Genomic DNA, 13,415 nt, shown 5'->3' on the forward strand with positions numbered 1-13,415 from the left:
ACCTCCACCACTTATTTAGTCAGTGGCCCTTTCTCCGGTAGGTGTTCAGAAGTTTGAGTAGTAGATTTCTCTCAACCAGGCACCTCCACCACTTATTTAGTCAGTGGCCCTTCTTGCGGTGGGAATTCAGAGGATTGAGTAGTAGATGTCCCTCAACCAGGCACCTCCACCACTTATTTAGTCAGTGGCCCTTCCTGTAGTGGGCATTCAGAGATTTGAGAAGGAAATGTTCCTCAGCCAGGCACCTCCACCACTTATTTAGTCAGTGGTTCTTCCTCTGGTAGGTATTCAGAGATTTGAGTAGTAGATTTCTCTCAACCAGGCACCTCCACCACTTATTTAGTCAGTGGCCCTTCCTTCGGTAGGTATTCAGAGATTTCAGTAGTACATGTCCCTCAACCAGGCACCTCCACCACTTATTTAGTCAGTGGCCCTCCCTGCGGTGGGCATTCAGAGATTTGAGTAGTAGATGTTCCTCAGCCAGGCACCTCCACCACTTATTTAGTCAGTGGCCCCTCCTCTGTTGGGCATTCAGAGATTTGAGTAGTAGATGTTCCTCAGCCAGGCACCTACACCACTTATTTAGTCAGTGGTCCTTCCTCCGCTAGGTATTCAGAGATTTGAGTACTAGAGGTCTCTCAACCAGGCACCTTCACCATTTATTTAGTCAGTGACCCTTCTTGCGGTGGGCATTCAGAGATTTGAGTAGTAAAGGTCTCTCAACCAGGCACCTTCACGCCTTCTTCAGGGAGCAGATGCTTCTGCATTATCCACCTCCTGTGGCACCTCTGGTAAGCTCCCCCCCCCCCCCCCCTCCCTTGCACACAGGGGTATCTGGCAAGGTTAACACATACTTTACTTTTACCGGGGTGGAAAGGGCTAGGGACCACTGCTCTGTAAGACTGCAGAAATTAGTCAAGAACCTTATTTTGTATCTCCAGAAATCCCATAAATAGTAAAAGGAGCAGAGATTAGGAGAATACTTGCCAAGTTCATTTAATAACTACTCACGTAAAGGGGGACCTGTCATAGGATGAAAGCAAGGAGGACGATTGTCCCTCAAATAGACTCCATGCCAGACATCATCTGCAGCTACTAGAAACCGGATCACTTAATAATATCAGAGCCAGAGGATGAGCAAACTGATATTAGTTCTTTGGATTCAAGGATGGGGATATGCAAACCAAGATTATGGTCTTTTTCTAAAATTTATGGTAAAGGGCAAAATCCACAATACATGAGGAAAACATAGACCCAGATTTATTATTCAGGTGCAGAAAACAGACACAGTTTGCACATAATTACATGTGCAACCTACTTCCCTTGTATTTATGAAGTGTTTCCGCTAGTATTGTGTTGCGGCTCCACTGAGTCCACCGCGATACAATACTGTACAACAACTGAGCGTTTCAGTGTGTATTCACACCAGCCGCCAAAATTGTGCCACATGCCCATTAAACTGAGTGGGCCCGGAAAAACCTGGTGCAATCAGTTTATGTGCTATGGGTTTATGTGCAGGGTGCTCCAGATTATTGGGTTCTGTGCACAACGGTCATTATTAATCCAGTGCACTCTGCACACTAGTGGGGCAAATTGCACATAGCCCCATATAGCCCTTTAAGAGAAGGGTTCCCCTTCCTGGTTGGTCCATTCAAACTGGTATTTTGATGGTGAAAATCTAAGACAGGCTACATTGTTGGAATGCAATGGGTGATGAAGTTAGTTAACAGGTGTGGAAAGAAAGTAAACGGGGTGATGAAAATGGGTCCTCTGTCTTTGCTGATGGGGACTACCACTTTTTAAAATAGAATAATTTTTTATTTTTCAAATTCCATAAATATCCTACCAATACTAATGTATTCCATGGGATAAAGGAGCACCCTCTGAAAGTTGGTGAGATTCCTAGAAGAAAGACCTTCATTAATCGTCTTATTCAAAACAACTGTTGAGTTGACCTCCTATGTGCACCTTACAGACCCCCTACATTAAAAGTCCCCATTAAAGTAGATTTTAAAGAGCCAGTACACTAATACTCCTACGGTAAGATGACACCATGCAAAAAGTCATTTTCCTTGAAACAGAGCTTTTCTTCTTTTCTTAGCTGCCCCTCCCTGACTTCATACCTGCATATTTCACCTGTATAGAACGTCTCCATCATGTGTGAATGGCAGGTGTGATATCACGGCTGAGTCACATGGCCCCACACTCCTCATTGCTAAAGTATATTTGCACAAGAGGAAGGATCCATCTCTTCTTTATGCACAGAGAATAAAGCACACGGCTATAGGAACACACAGAACCATGACTATTGCAGGAGGATATAGCAGAATATGGATCTATGGACTTCTACTCCTCACAGCAGGTAGGACGGCAGTGGACATGTTACTGAGGGGTGTTATAGTCATGTATGGTGGAGACTAGGAGAGAGGTATGAGATGTGGTCAGTTGTGGGTCAGAACTTTCTAAAGACACTGTTCAGAAATTACAGACAAGTACAAGGACAGAAGCGCTTCTTAGTAATCACTTGACCTTTTTATCATTGTGGTAGTAGGCAAAATGCTCGCATTGGCTGATGGTGAAAGATCACAACACTGATTCATATGAACTTAGATAAGATCATCCCCAGATTCAAAAAGCGTATTCATATAAACTGAGAATGATCCTCTCCAGATCCGAAAACGCATATTCAAATGAGCCGAGGAAGGATCCTCTCTGGATCCAAAACACATATTCATATGAACTGAGGAAGGATCCCTTCTGGATCCCAAATACTTATTCATTTGAGCTGCGGAAGGATCCATTCCAAATCCAAAAACACGTATTCATACGCGTTGAGGTCATATTTGATCACCAACCACAAATCTGTAATTATATAGCTCCCTACATGAAGGTTATGCAGACTTCCTAATCCCATAGATCCTACAAAGTTAATTAGCAGTTACCGGAAGATTGAGGAAAGAAAATGGATAAAAAAAAAATAATTGATAGACTCTTCTTTTTAATATTGCTTTAGCAACCCGCTCTATTGGGTTGGGTTCTAGGCTATCACTGAGCCCAGAACCTCTATAATTGAGAGGAACATCAATTCTTCTGATTTTCAGCTATTCTTCTGCTGTGGTTTCGATTGTCATCTTGTTGCTTCACCCAGGACCACCACTTTGTTGAACAGGAGTTTTTGTGTAGATGGGTGCTGGTTTCTACTGTACGTTATAGGCAAACATCTCCACTTTGGTCTCCTCTCTCTTAGGACATTGTTCCAGAAGTTGCTTGGTTGGTTTCTCCAAAAAGAGGCTTTCTCCTGGAGAATCTTCCATGCACACCATTCTTGTTTAGTTGTTTTATAATTTTATGAACCTGAACGTCATGACCTTTAACATTTAACGTGCGAACTGAGGCAAGCAATGAAAGAAATGGGCATTTATCAGTTTCTTTGAGAGATCCATGGTCTTATCTAGGGGTGAATATGCTGGGAAGATTATCAAAAAATCTTTTTAAAAAAAGGCTATTAAAATTATGCAAATGAGCCAGAGGGTTTCCAGGCTCCATAACTGTAAATGGAGCCCGGAGCCCATAAGACTCATTTGCATAGTTTTTTTCTTAAAAACAAGGGCATTGGAAGCTTAAAGAAGAGCAGATCCTGCCAGAAGGGACACACGCCAGTATGTCAGTGTGCTTGGTTTATAACCCTTCTTCCTGGTGGTAGATGTCATGTGGTTTTTCACTCGTGAACAATCTTTCAACTTATAAAAGGTTATAGGTTTCAGATTGTATGAAAATTGGTTTTACAACCCTTCCCTGTGAGTAAAGTATTTCACCTTTGACATTGTGTTAAACCAGAGCAGCAAACCGGAAATTTTTTTAATAGTTGTTGTCACACTGGTAGATGATCTATCTTTCTACATAAAGGAAATGTAAAAGCAGCACAACTGTCCAAAATAAGTAACAAAATGCTGGGTGCAGGTCCTCCTCAAATAGATTCAAAGAAATGGCAGCGCAACGAGAGTTGAAAAGAATTGAACTTTCATTCCATCATCTTGATAGCAACATTTCGACTCCGTTATGTGAGCCTTTTGCAAGTTGCTTGAAAAAAGGATCAACAAAATGTTGCTATTAAGATGATGGAAGAAAAGTTCTCCTCTTTTCAACTCACGTTGCGCTGCCATTTCTTGGAATCTATATATCTCATATTTATTTACCTCAGATCTATCTATGTGCCTATCATTCATCTCATATCTATCTATCTCATATCTATCTATCTCATATCTATCTCATATCTATCTATCTAGAGATAAGACAGCACCTTTAAGGTAAAATAATCATATACAGGTGCAGGTTGCTGTGGCTGTATTACAAACATAAGAGGATGTAAAAGTGCTATGTAATGGTGCTATGAGAGGGGGAGGTTATTACTTGTTAGTGTAGGGTCGCATTGAATGAGGTCGCCTTGTATCTATTGTCTTTTATCTATAGATATAACTATACATATTAAAACTCTGGTGGCAATAAACTAGGGGGCAGATGTATCTTTTTCTATGTTGTTGCGTCTGGTCTATTCTCTCTTTTGCGCCTGATATCACTTGAGCTTTGCTGCTATGATGGTGCGAAACGTGCGTTGGGGTGTCGGACAGTGTGCGTTAGTTGGCAACATGGCGTCTGGTGGGTATTTGTGATATTTACTTTTGGTTTAACTTTCTAGATCACTTTGGCTTGTGATGTTGTACTTACCTTGGATAATAGTCATATGCAATAATCCATTTGCATCTGGGTCAGAGTTCCAGCATTTTTACTGATTATAGCCAGCGCATAATATATATTATCTTTTGGTCTTCTTTAAAGAGGACCTTTCACCCCCTCACACATGTAGAGATGAGCAATCTCTAGGGGCTACTACACCGATTCAGGGACATTTTATTTCTACCCCCTACGGTTTCAGAGATATCAGTCCTGGTATCTGACCATTATGATCCTCCCCACTGTCATAAAGAAGGTGCTGGAACAGAGAAATGGTAATATTGTTATACTCGGAAGAAATTGGGTAGCAAACTTTGTAGAGCGTTTTGGTATTTTTTCTACTGACAATATGTAATTTTTTTTTTTAAATGCATTCATTTAGCCAAAAAAATTAAAAAATAAAATTTCAAAATTGCACCCGATTTTGTTTTTACCCCTGTGAAACAATTAAAGAATTAACAAACTTCACAAAAGTTGTTTTATATACGTTGAGGGGTGTAGTTTCTCAAAGGCTGTAATATATACTCTAAGTGATTTGAAATCTGTGTCCCTCAAAAGTCTGATTTTGCGTATTTTATAAAAATGTGAAAAATCGCACCTAAAGTTCTAAGCCTCATAACATCCTACAAAAATGAGAGGACGCATATAAAACCATTTCAACATAAAGAAATTATTCAGTAAATGTTGGTTATCAAGTTATTTCGGTGTTATAACTGCAGGTCAGAAAAGTAGAAAACTTAAAAATTTTGAAAATAGTGAACTTTTGGAAATTTTTTGCCAAATATCGATTTTTTTCATAAATAAACACAAAAACACATCACACAAATTTTTTCAACTAACATGAAGTACAATTTTTGGGGTCATTTTTGGTGGGTTTCTTGTGCAATTTTTCGGCGCATTTATTAGATTTGTCTTTTTTAGTGGTTTTGAGTCTCTGTGCCTCGAGAAAGAAAATAGGAACTTTTTTCTTTACATATCTCTTAGATTTAGTCTATGGACCTACAACTACATGTAGTCTGGACATTGCATATGCTTTTCCTTTTTTTGTGCAAAAGTGAAGCTGGAAATGTTCTGTCACCTTTTCTCAATTTGCGACTAATTGGGCGCAAATAAATCGGTCTTACGACAATTCGAAACAAATTTAATAAGGAAAAACAACAATAAACATAAATTGCAAGACAGGAAAAGGAACAAACCAGGCACAAAATAATCTGGATATGTTAAGGCATAACAAGTTATAACCACTTATAGTGGCCCAGGGTAGATTTATAAAAATGGGGTCAAGAGGCTGAAAAGTGGCTGCATCCATAAGGGGTTAATATCCTGTGGATACACTGCCCTGCAGAAGATCTTCAGAGTTTGTTTTTGGGGCTAAAATTGCACCTAAGTCAAAAGTCGCAGTTTATGAACAAATGCTAAAAACATGAGTAAAAATGTTGCAGTGCTAGTATTAAATGCAGGAACAATTTAGACACAAAAACACAAAAACAAAGGAAAAGTCTCAAAAGCATCAACAAAAAATAGTGCTACATCAAAAAAGAAAGTAGGTACATAAAGATTTATCAAATATGAAGTCAAGGGGGGGGGATTTATCACAAAAAGGTTCAATATACAGAGGCGAGAAGGACTCTTCGACTCTTTGTGAAATATTTGACCTAGTGAGAAGATCCATCACTGTAAGAGTTTTGAATCCATGGAATAACTCACCTCAGGGGTTAAGTCTTTACTGCTAGAGCTGTGATTTGTGGAATAGATGACCTAAGGTTCTGGATCTTTACCATAGAAACTGAAAGTTATGGAATAACTTACCTAAGGATGAGCCAAGAACTGCGGAGCTAGTCAAAGAGTCAACTCCGGAGCTAGTTTTTACTATACTTACTGTAAATCAGTGGAATATCCAACCTCAGAAGTTGGTTCTTTATGGTAATAGCTGTAAATTAAAGAATAGCTGACCTCAGGTGATGGATCTTTAAAGTTAGAGCAGAAAATCTGCCAGCCTCTGGAATAGCCAATCTCTGGGGCTGTTACTGTAAAGTGCGGTGATGAATGGTGATCTCATGAGCTGATCAAGGACGGAAGAGCGGAAGGCTTCAAAAACTGCTTAGACGATTTGATACAAAAAAATACATTTCTGAAATGTAGAGAATCCTTGTCCCTCCTTCCCACACCCAACAATTTTGATCTACCATGAGAACCCTTCATGATAAACCAGGGACACTCATAGATCCGGGCACCTTGACTGGGTAATTTTATATTTGTTATCCATGGCCTCCTTCCTTCTACTTTTATAATTATGTTACCCTAGCCCCTATGTCATCTGACTTTACAGGCTGTTACACTGTATCAGTATCACCCGGCTCCTTCTGCACTTGTGCAGTGAGCAGGGAGCGTCCCGGTATCCTGGATCTATAAGTTTCACTTGTTTATCATGATGGTTTTTGATGGTAGATTTCCCTTCCCTTGATTGAACAATTTTTTTTTAGCACTTTCTCCTTGTATATACCCATCATCACCAAACGCAATTAAACCCTTATAAAAGGAATAGACTTCAATAGGTTTAGTTGTTCATGTGGGTTGTCATATGGGATGTTTCCACTTCAAAAAACAGAAGCTTCTAAATATGCACTTATCTAAGTACTTACAGTAATCACGAGAAACATTATTAGGTCCTTGAAGAAACTCCATGGTACTACAGGAGAAGAGGTATTTCTGCTCTGTAATATTCAAGTATCAGTTAATGGGAGCAAATACAGTAGTGGCAGGAAGCCAGAATCTTATTATTCAACTTAAAGGGGTTTCCCATTCTATTCATATCCATAGGCTATGAGAGAAGTGATGTTCCTCTGCCACCAGACTTAAGACAAAGAATGGACTCGAAAGAACAGTTCCATTATTTCTATACATTTTTATAAATAGGTTCTATTATCGGGATATATAGTTGCATAATCTGCTGTTATTATATAATTTGATTTTTTTTACAGTTGCGGTGGTTGAAGGTCAAAGTAGCAGCACATCATTCACATCCGTAACCGACCTTATCAAGAACTTACTCAATCAATTGGCTAATCTAATAAAACAAGTGGTCAATCAAGTGATGCCTACTTCTGCCCCAACCACTACTACTTCCACCACTACTTCTACCACTTCAAAAACATCTACCACATCAACAACATCCACCACAACTTCTACTAAAGTAACAACATCTTCTAATGGATCCACAACATCAACGACCAATTCAACTACATCAAGAAATGCTTCTACAACATCAACTACGTCTTCAACATCTTCAGCCTTGGAGTCTACTGCATCTATGGCTTCAAACGTGACTTCGCCTTCTTTGAGGAACACTTCTACAACATCTGCTGAATCAACATTGGCTTCTACTATAAAGACAAACACACCAATCTCATCAAACACTACTACAAACCAGTCAAACACTACCACAAACCTCCAAACCACTGCTTTCTCCAATGTAGCAACAGGTAGCACTCCAGTTCTCACGAATACTACAAACTTACCTGAAAACACAACTACATATGGTACATATACTACACAACTGAACAGAACTAGCCCCCAGACATTGGACATTACAAAGAATGAGACAGTGACTATAGTTGGGTTGTCTACTATTGGGATAAACAATCAATCCTTATCAACAAGTCCATCATATGGGACCAGTAAAGAAGGTATTACTTCCGGGTCCCAGAACACCAGCTCAGATGTAAATTTCCCAAGCACCACCAAAGCATATACCAATACTGAACCAAACAACTCGGCAACACTGCCTTATTCTGTTGGGATTACCAGTCAACAGTTATTGTCCTCAAGTACAGTTTCACCAAGTACTAAACTAAGCAATCAATCAACATTATCTACTAACCTGACATCACCTTCAGTGCCTGGTGTGAGCAGCTTAGCAACAATACCCATTACTTTTGCTACTGATTCCCCCAATCAGAACTCAACAGCCTTCACTGGGCTAAACTTTGTGTCTTCAACCAACTCTACCATAACATCACCATACAATGGTGGTAGCAGCAGTCAGCAGGCATCTACCAATACCTCCGCCTACAGTTCCACACCCTCTTCCAGCTATCAGAATCCTGTAACAAGCATGTCATTGTTTCCAATAACTTTGCCAAACAACCAATCTATGACAACCTCTACCACAACTCCTCATTTCAGTATTAGTAGTAATCAGTCAGTGAATGGCACGTCAACCTTGATGGCGACAACCTCCTCCAGCAGCCAGCAGCCTCCATCAACCACAGGAGCATCAATCAATGCTAACAACAGCCAGTCATCTTCTTCCCAGACCACAACATTATCTTCTGTGACAAGAAATAATAGTCAAGCGTCATCAACAACAACAGTGTCTACTAATACTGGCATAAACAATCAAACAACCACCACCACCATTATCCCATCAACATCTTCAACCAAAAGTCAGCAACAATCAACTACTACATCAAGTCCCTCAAGTGCTGTGCCACAAAGCCAACCCACAAGCAGTAGTACAAGTACACTATCCACTAGTAATGCCGATCCCACAGCACCATCAACAAGTTCTCAGACTAGTACCCAGTCAACGGTGTCAACAAGCACATCGTCCACAAGTCAGACATCTTCGACCAGCAGCTCCCCCACTACCACATCCACCAGTATTGTGACCACAACAGCAGCAGAGAAATTAACAAAAGTCACCTGTAAGTAGGCTTAATGTGTAAAAGTAGGGTTCATATTCAGTGTGTTATGAACATGTATGCTTTAGGCGAAGTTCACCTTTTTTGGGGGTTGCTTCAAAGATTCTATGATGGCAACCCAGACCCCATCAATGACGGCACCATAGACCCCACTTCTGCTGAAAGAGAAACAAAGCAAGGTTCCTGTTAAAGGTGTTGCCCACAGGGCAGGCAGGGTAGGGTAGGCCAGCAATATGTGACTGGAGGGTCACCCTACCACTATAGAGACTATACAGATACATATGCTGGGTAGAAGCCAGAAAAGGTCCAGCAAGCTCAGTTTCATTCAATGCAGTAGTTTTCCTGCCCACTAAATAGTGTTTGGAGCTATGTGGTTGTGGTACAGTGCAGCCAGTGCAACTGATCGAAGCGGGTGACAGTCTTGTGCCTCCACCCATTAGATATTAATAAACTATATAAAAGTAGAGCCAATCTAAAAGAATCAAACCAATTAATGAAGTGAGCTAAAAAACCGCCAAGATTGTACAATATGAACCATAGTATAATATTTAAATTAAAAACAATGTCAAATAATTAGAAATTTATCCTGTTTTCTGGTTCCTTACAGCATCGTCTTCTGCTGTCCACCCAAGCTGGATGATAATGGCCCTGCTATTGGTCTTCATGGTGAGTGCATTACCAATTATGCAGAGTCCTCATCTGTCTGTTTTGCAATGTACACGACTTTACTACTAGATGTTTACAGGTTATGCTATAAATTATGAGAAGGGGATTGTTTCTGTCAGCTTGAAGCTGCTGGAAAAGAGGCTTCATGTAGGACCCCTAAGGCTTTTGGGCCTACAAGCGTCTGCACTCTCTATATTCCCTCAACGCTACTCTTACATTCTTACATGTTCTGTATTCCTTTCATAAACATACATAAAACCAAATTACAGTGAAGCTTTTATGCTGGGGATATTTATGTTTGGCCACAGTGGTCTCATTGATCATGTGGAATCCAGCCGTGTCTCCAGGCCTTATAAATGGGCAGGAAAACTGAAAATAATGGGGCAGATTTATCAAGCAGTCTGAAAGTCAGAATATTTCCAGTTGCCCATGGCAACCAATCACAGCTCAGCTTTCATTTCACCAGTGCTCATGAATATTTTAAAGGGGAGCTGTGATTGGTTGCCATGGGCAATTGGAAATATTCTGACTTTCAGACTGCTTGATAAATCTGCCCCAATGTATAGACCTGATGGCCCAATACTTTTCCTATCAATCTCTTTATCTTGAATTTTGAATTGAATTTTTTTACATTGATTTTTCTCCTTGTGAAGCGCTTACTGCTTCTACATCATGTAGCTTATGAGAATTGTACTGATCATTACCCCATTTTATTTTTTCATCAGGGTTAAGATATCTTGGGAAGACACAATATGAACATCTTACAACTCTCACCTTGAAGGAGGACATCATCTTGAAATGTTTGTACTCAGCTTTCCATGGGTCACACATTGAATCAATCAGTTAGAGCCTAGATTGAATTGTCCGCTACTGACTGAAATATGATATCTGCCGTCTGATTGGTTGTTGAGGATGTATTTTTTTAACACTTTTGCGCTCACCTCTGGTTTGTTTAGGACTGATAAAACAGTGTTGCAAAGTCCTTCAAAGACAATACCACATCTTACCACAGGTTGTACTTGCTGTTGCATTATAGAGTCCGATTGTCCCTTATTTATAGAATATTGTATCATCAAAGGGGCAATTTTCGCTGCAGAAAAGCACTTAGAAAAAATTATTGTCAAGCAAAATTAAATGTGATGTCCATTATATTTTAAATAAAGTTTATTGAAACAAGCATTCTGTGAAGACCTCCTAACGTACTCTCTGTCATTGAAGAGATCACCATAAATGATCTACATATATTTAGCCCCCGTCCCAGAGATCTCCCCTATGAGGTCTAATGTAAAAGGATGGATCACAGTCATAGGGACCAATCAGTGTTTAGCTTTTATAAACCTCTGCAGTTATAAATTTGAACACTGGATTTTGATTGGTTGCTATGGAGGCCATGTTTTTTTTTTATATACCAGGACAATGAAGTGTGCTTGTTTCAATCAACTTTATTCACAATAAACCTAACAAACACAGCAAATCACATCCACAAAACAATATAATTGTGTGTATATATGTAATATATGAGCTATTTGATTCAAATCAGTGTTATATTACACCTAAATCTCATATAAAATTCACGACTGAATAATAATAATAATTATTACATGGATTATTATATTGATATGGAATTTTAACCTCTTGGAGAATATCCCAGAGTATAATATTTTATCTTTGTTCAGTCTTTAGTTCAGGGCGAGTCAAAAGTCCCAGGACACCGTTTTATTTCAAAAACAAAATGGAAAAGGACATATCTGACCCCACTCACAATGGAATATGCTAGGTTATGTCTGGAATATGGCCGCCATTGTGAAAACCGCCATATTGGATCAAGGGTAAGTTTTTCCAATGGGAAGGTCATGTGGTCTCTTGTGGCTCAAAAGATATCAACACAAAAATTCTCCATAGATTCTCCTGCAGTTTCATAGGGATTGGATCCAGCACCTTCAGCTTTGTGTTCAGCATTTGATATTGATTGTTTTTTGACCACCTTCCCATTGGAATAACTTGTCCTTGATCCAATATGGCGGCTGTCAAGATGGCAGCCATGTTCTGGACAATTGCTTTCTGGGGTATAATTCATTTAATTTTCCCTGGGATATGACTGCCCCAGTATTATTGATCGGACTATCATTACCTACACACATATAGTTGTGTCCTAGGAAAAACCCACACAACTGCAATGACCATGATTTTGTAGGTAATTGCCTTTAAGATCATATGTTTGGGGGGGGGGGGCACCAGCAGTGGGTGCGGTTTTGGTCATGTACAGCCTAATTTTGGCTTCTATGGCAGATTACTGAATGACCATTGTGAGGGATAGTGCTGCCATATTCCAGTACTGTAGGGATTCTGTGTGCTGTCATAGAGCAGCAACTCCTGTGCATGAACCACCGATTTTAGCTTTTATGACCACTTCCTGTGGAGCACTGTGGGGGCTGGTAGGTGCCCTGCTGCTTAGTCTGCCCCCCCCCTCCCCATTTAAAGGAAACCTACCACTAAGGATCTACCTATTAAGGTGCATCTAACATGTGTAAGGATAGCCCTTTTTAGGGCTAATCCTTTACTCCCCTCTATCTTTTATCATCTTAAATCAGGGTAATATGCTAATTTTCTAAATAGGCTACTGGGGCGTGGAGTAGCCAAAGCTGAGGCTACACGGTGCGGCTACTCCACGCCCCAATAGCCTCTTTGATCCTCCTACCCAGACATTTTCAGCACTTGTCCGTGAAGCAGGAGTTCTGCGCATGCGCAGTAGCTCTGGCTTTGGAGCCAAGATCGTGCAGCCGCTGGCCTGTGTTCTGCGCATGCACAGAACTCCGGCTTCGCAGGCGAGTGTGCGCAGCTCCTTATAGCTGCGCATTGAAAATGTCTGGGTAGGAGGATCAAATAGGTTACTGGGGGGTGGAGTAACCACGGCGTCTAGCCTCAGCTCCAGCTACTCCACGCCCCAGGAGCCTCTTTAGAAAATTTGCATATTACCCTGATTAAAGATTAGAAAAGATTAAGGGGAGTAAAGGATTAGCCCTAAAAAGGGCTATCCGTACATACATTAGATGCACCTACCACCGGACCTACCATAATAGGTAGATCCGTAGTGGTAGGTTTCCTTTAATATAAGGCCCAATTCACTGCCCACCCTAGACAGCAGCACGGCCCTATATGTACATAGTATGTGACTCTACATCTGCTGGTCAGTGTATGTATGACAGGATATATTCTATTGTATTACGCTTGCTTCCGCATCATTTCAGCTTTGCACATTTTTTGCAATTAGTATTTTACTTGCAGAACGAATTGTATTTCGCTAAGAAATTGCAC

The 13,415-nt window shown here is 40.3% G+C and overlaps 1 protein-coding gene across 1 annotated transcript; it reads left to right on the forward strand.

Annotated features, from left to right (window-relative positions):
* Nucleotides 1–2,177: 2,177 nt before the first annotated feature.
* Nucleotides 2,178–12,607, forward strand: LOC140077076 (uncharacterized). Its single transcript, XM_072123943.1, has 4 exons — nt 2,178–2,362; nt 7,713–9,437; nt 10,042–10,100; nt 10,826–12,607. Exons 1-4 carry the CDS (start codon nt 2,302–2,304, stop codon nt 10,829–10,831), a joined length of 1,851 nt encoding a protein of 616 aa, XP_071980044.1. The 5' UTR covers nt 2,178–2,301; the 3' UTR covers nt 10,832–12,607.
* Nucleotides 12,608–13,415: the final 808 nt, after the last annotated feature.

This window comes from Engystomops pustulosus, chromosome 9 (genome assembly GCF_040894005.1).
Source record: "Engystomops pustulosus chromosome 9, aEngPut4.maternal, whole genome shotgun sequence".
Classification (NCBI taxonomy): Eukaryota; Metazoa; Chordata; class Amphibia; order Anura; family Leptodactylidae; genus Engystomops; species Engystomops pustulosus.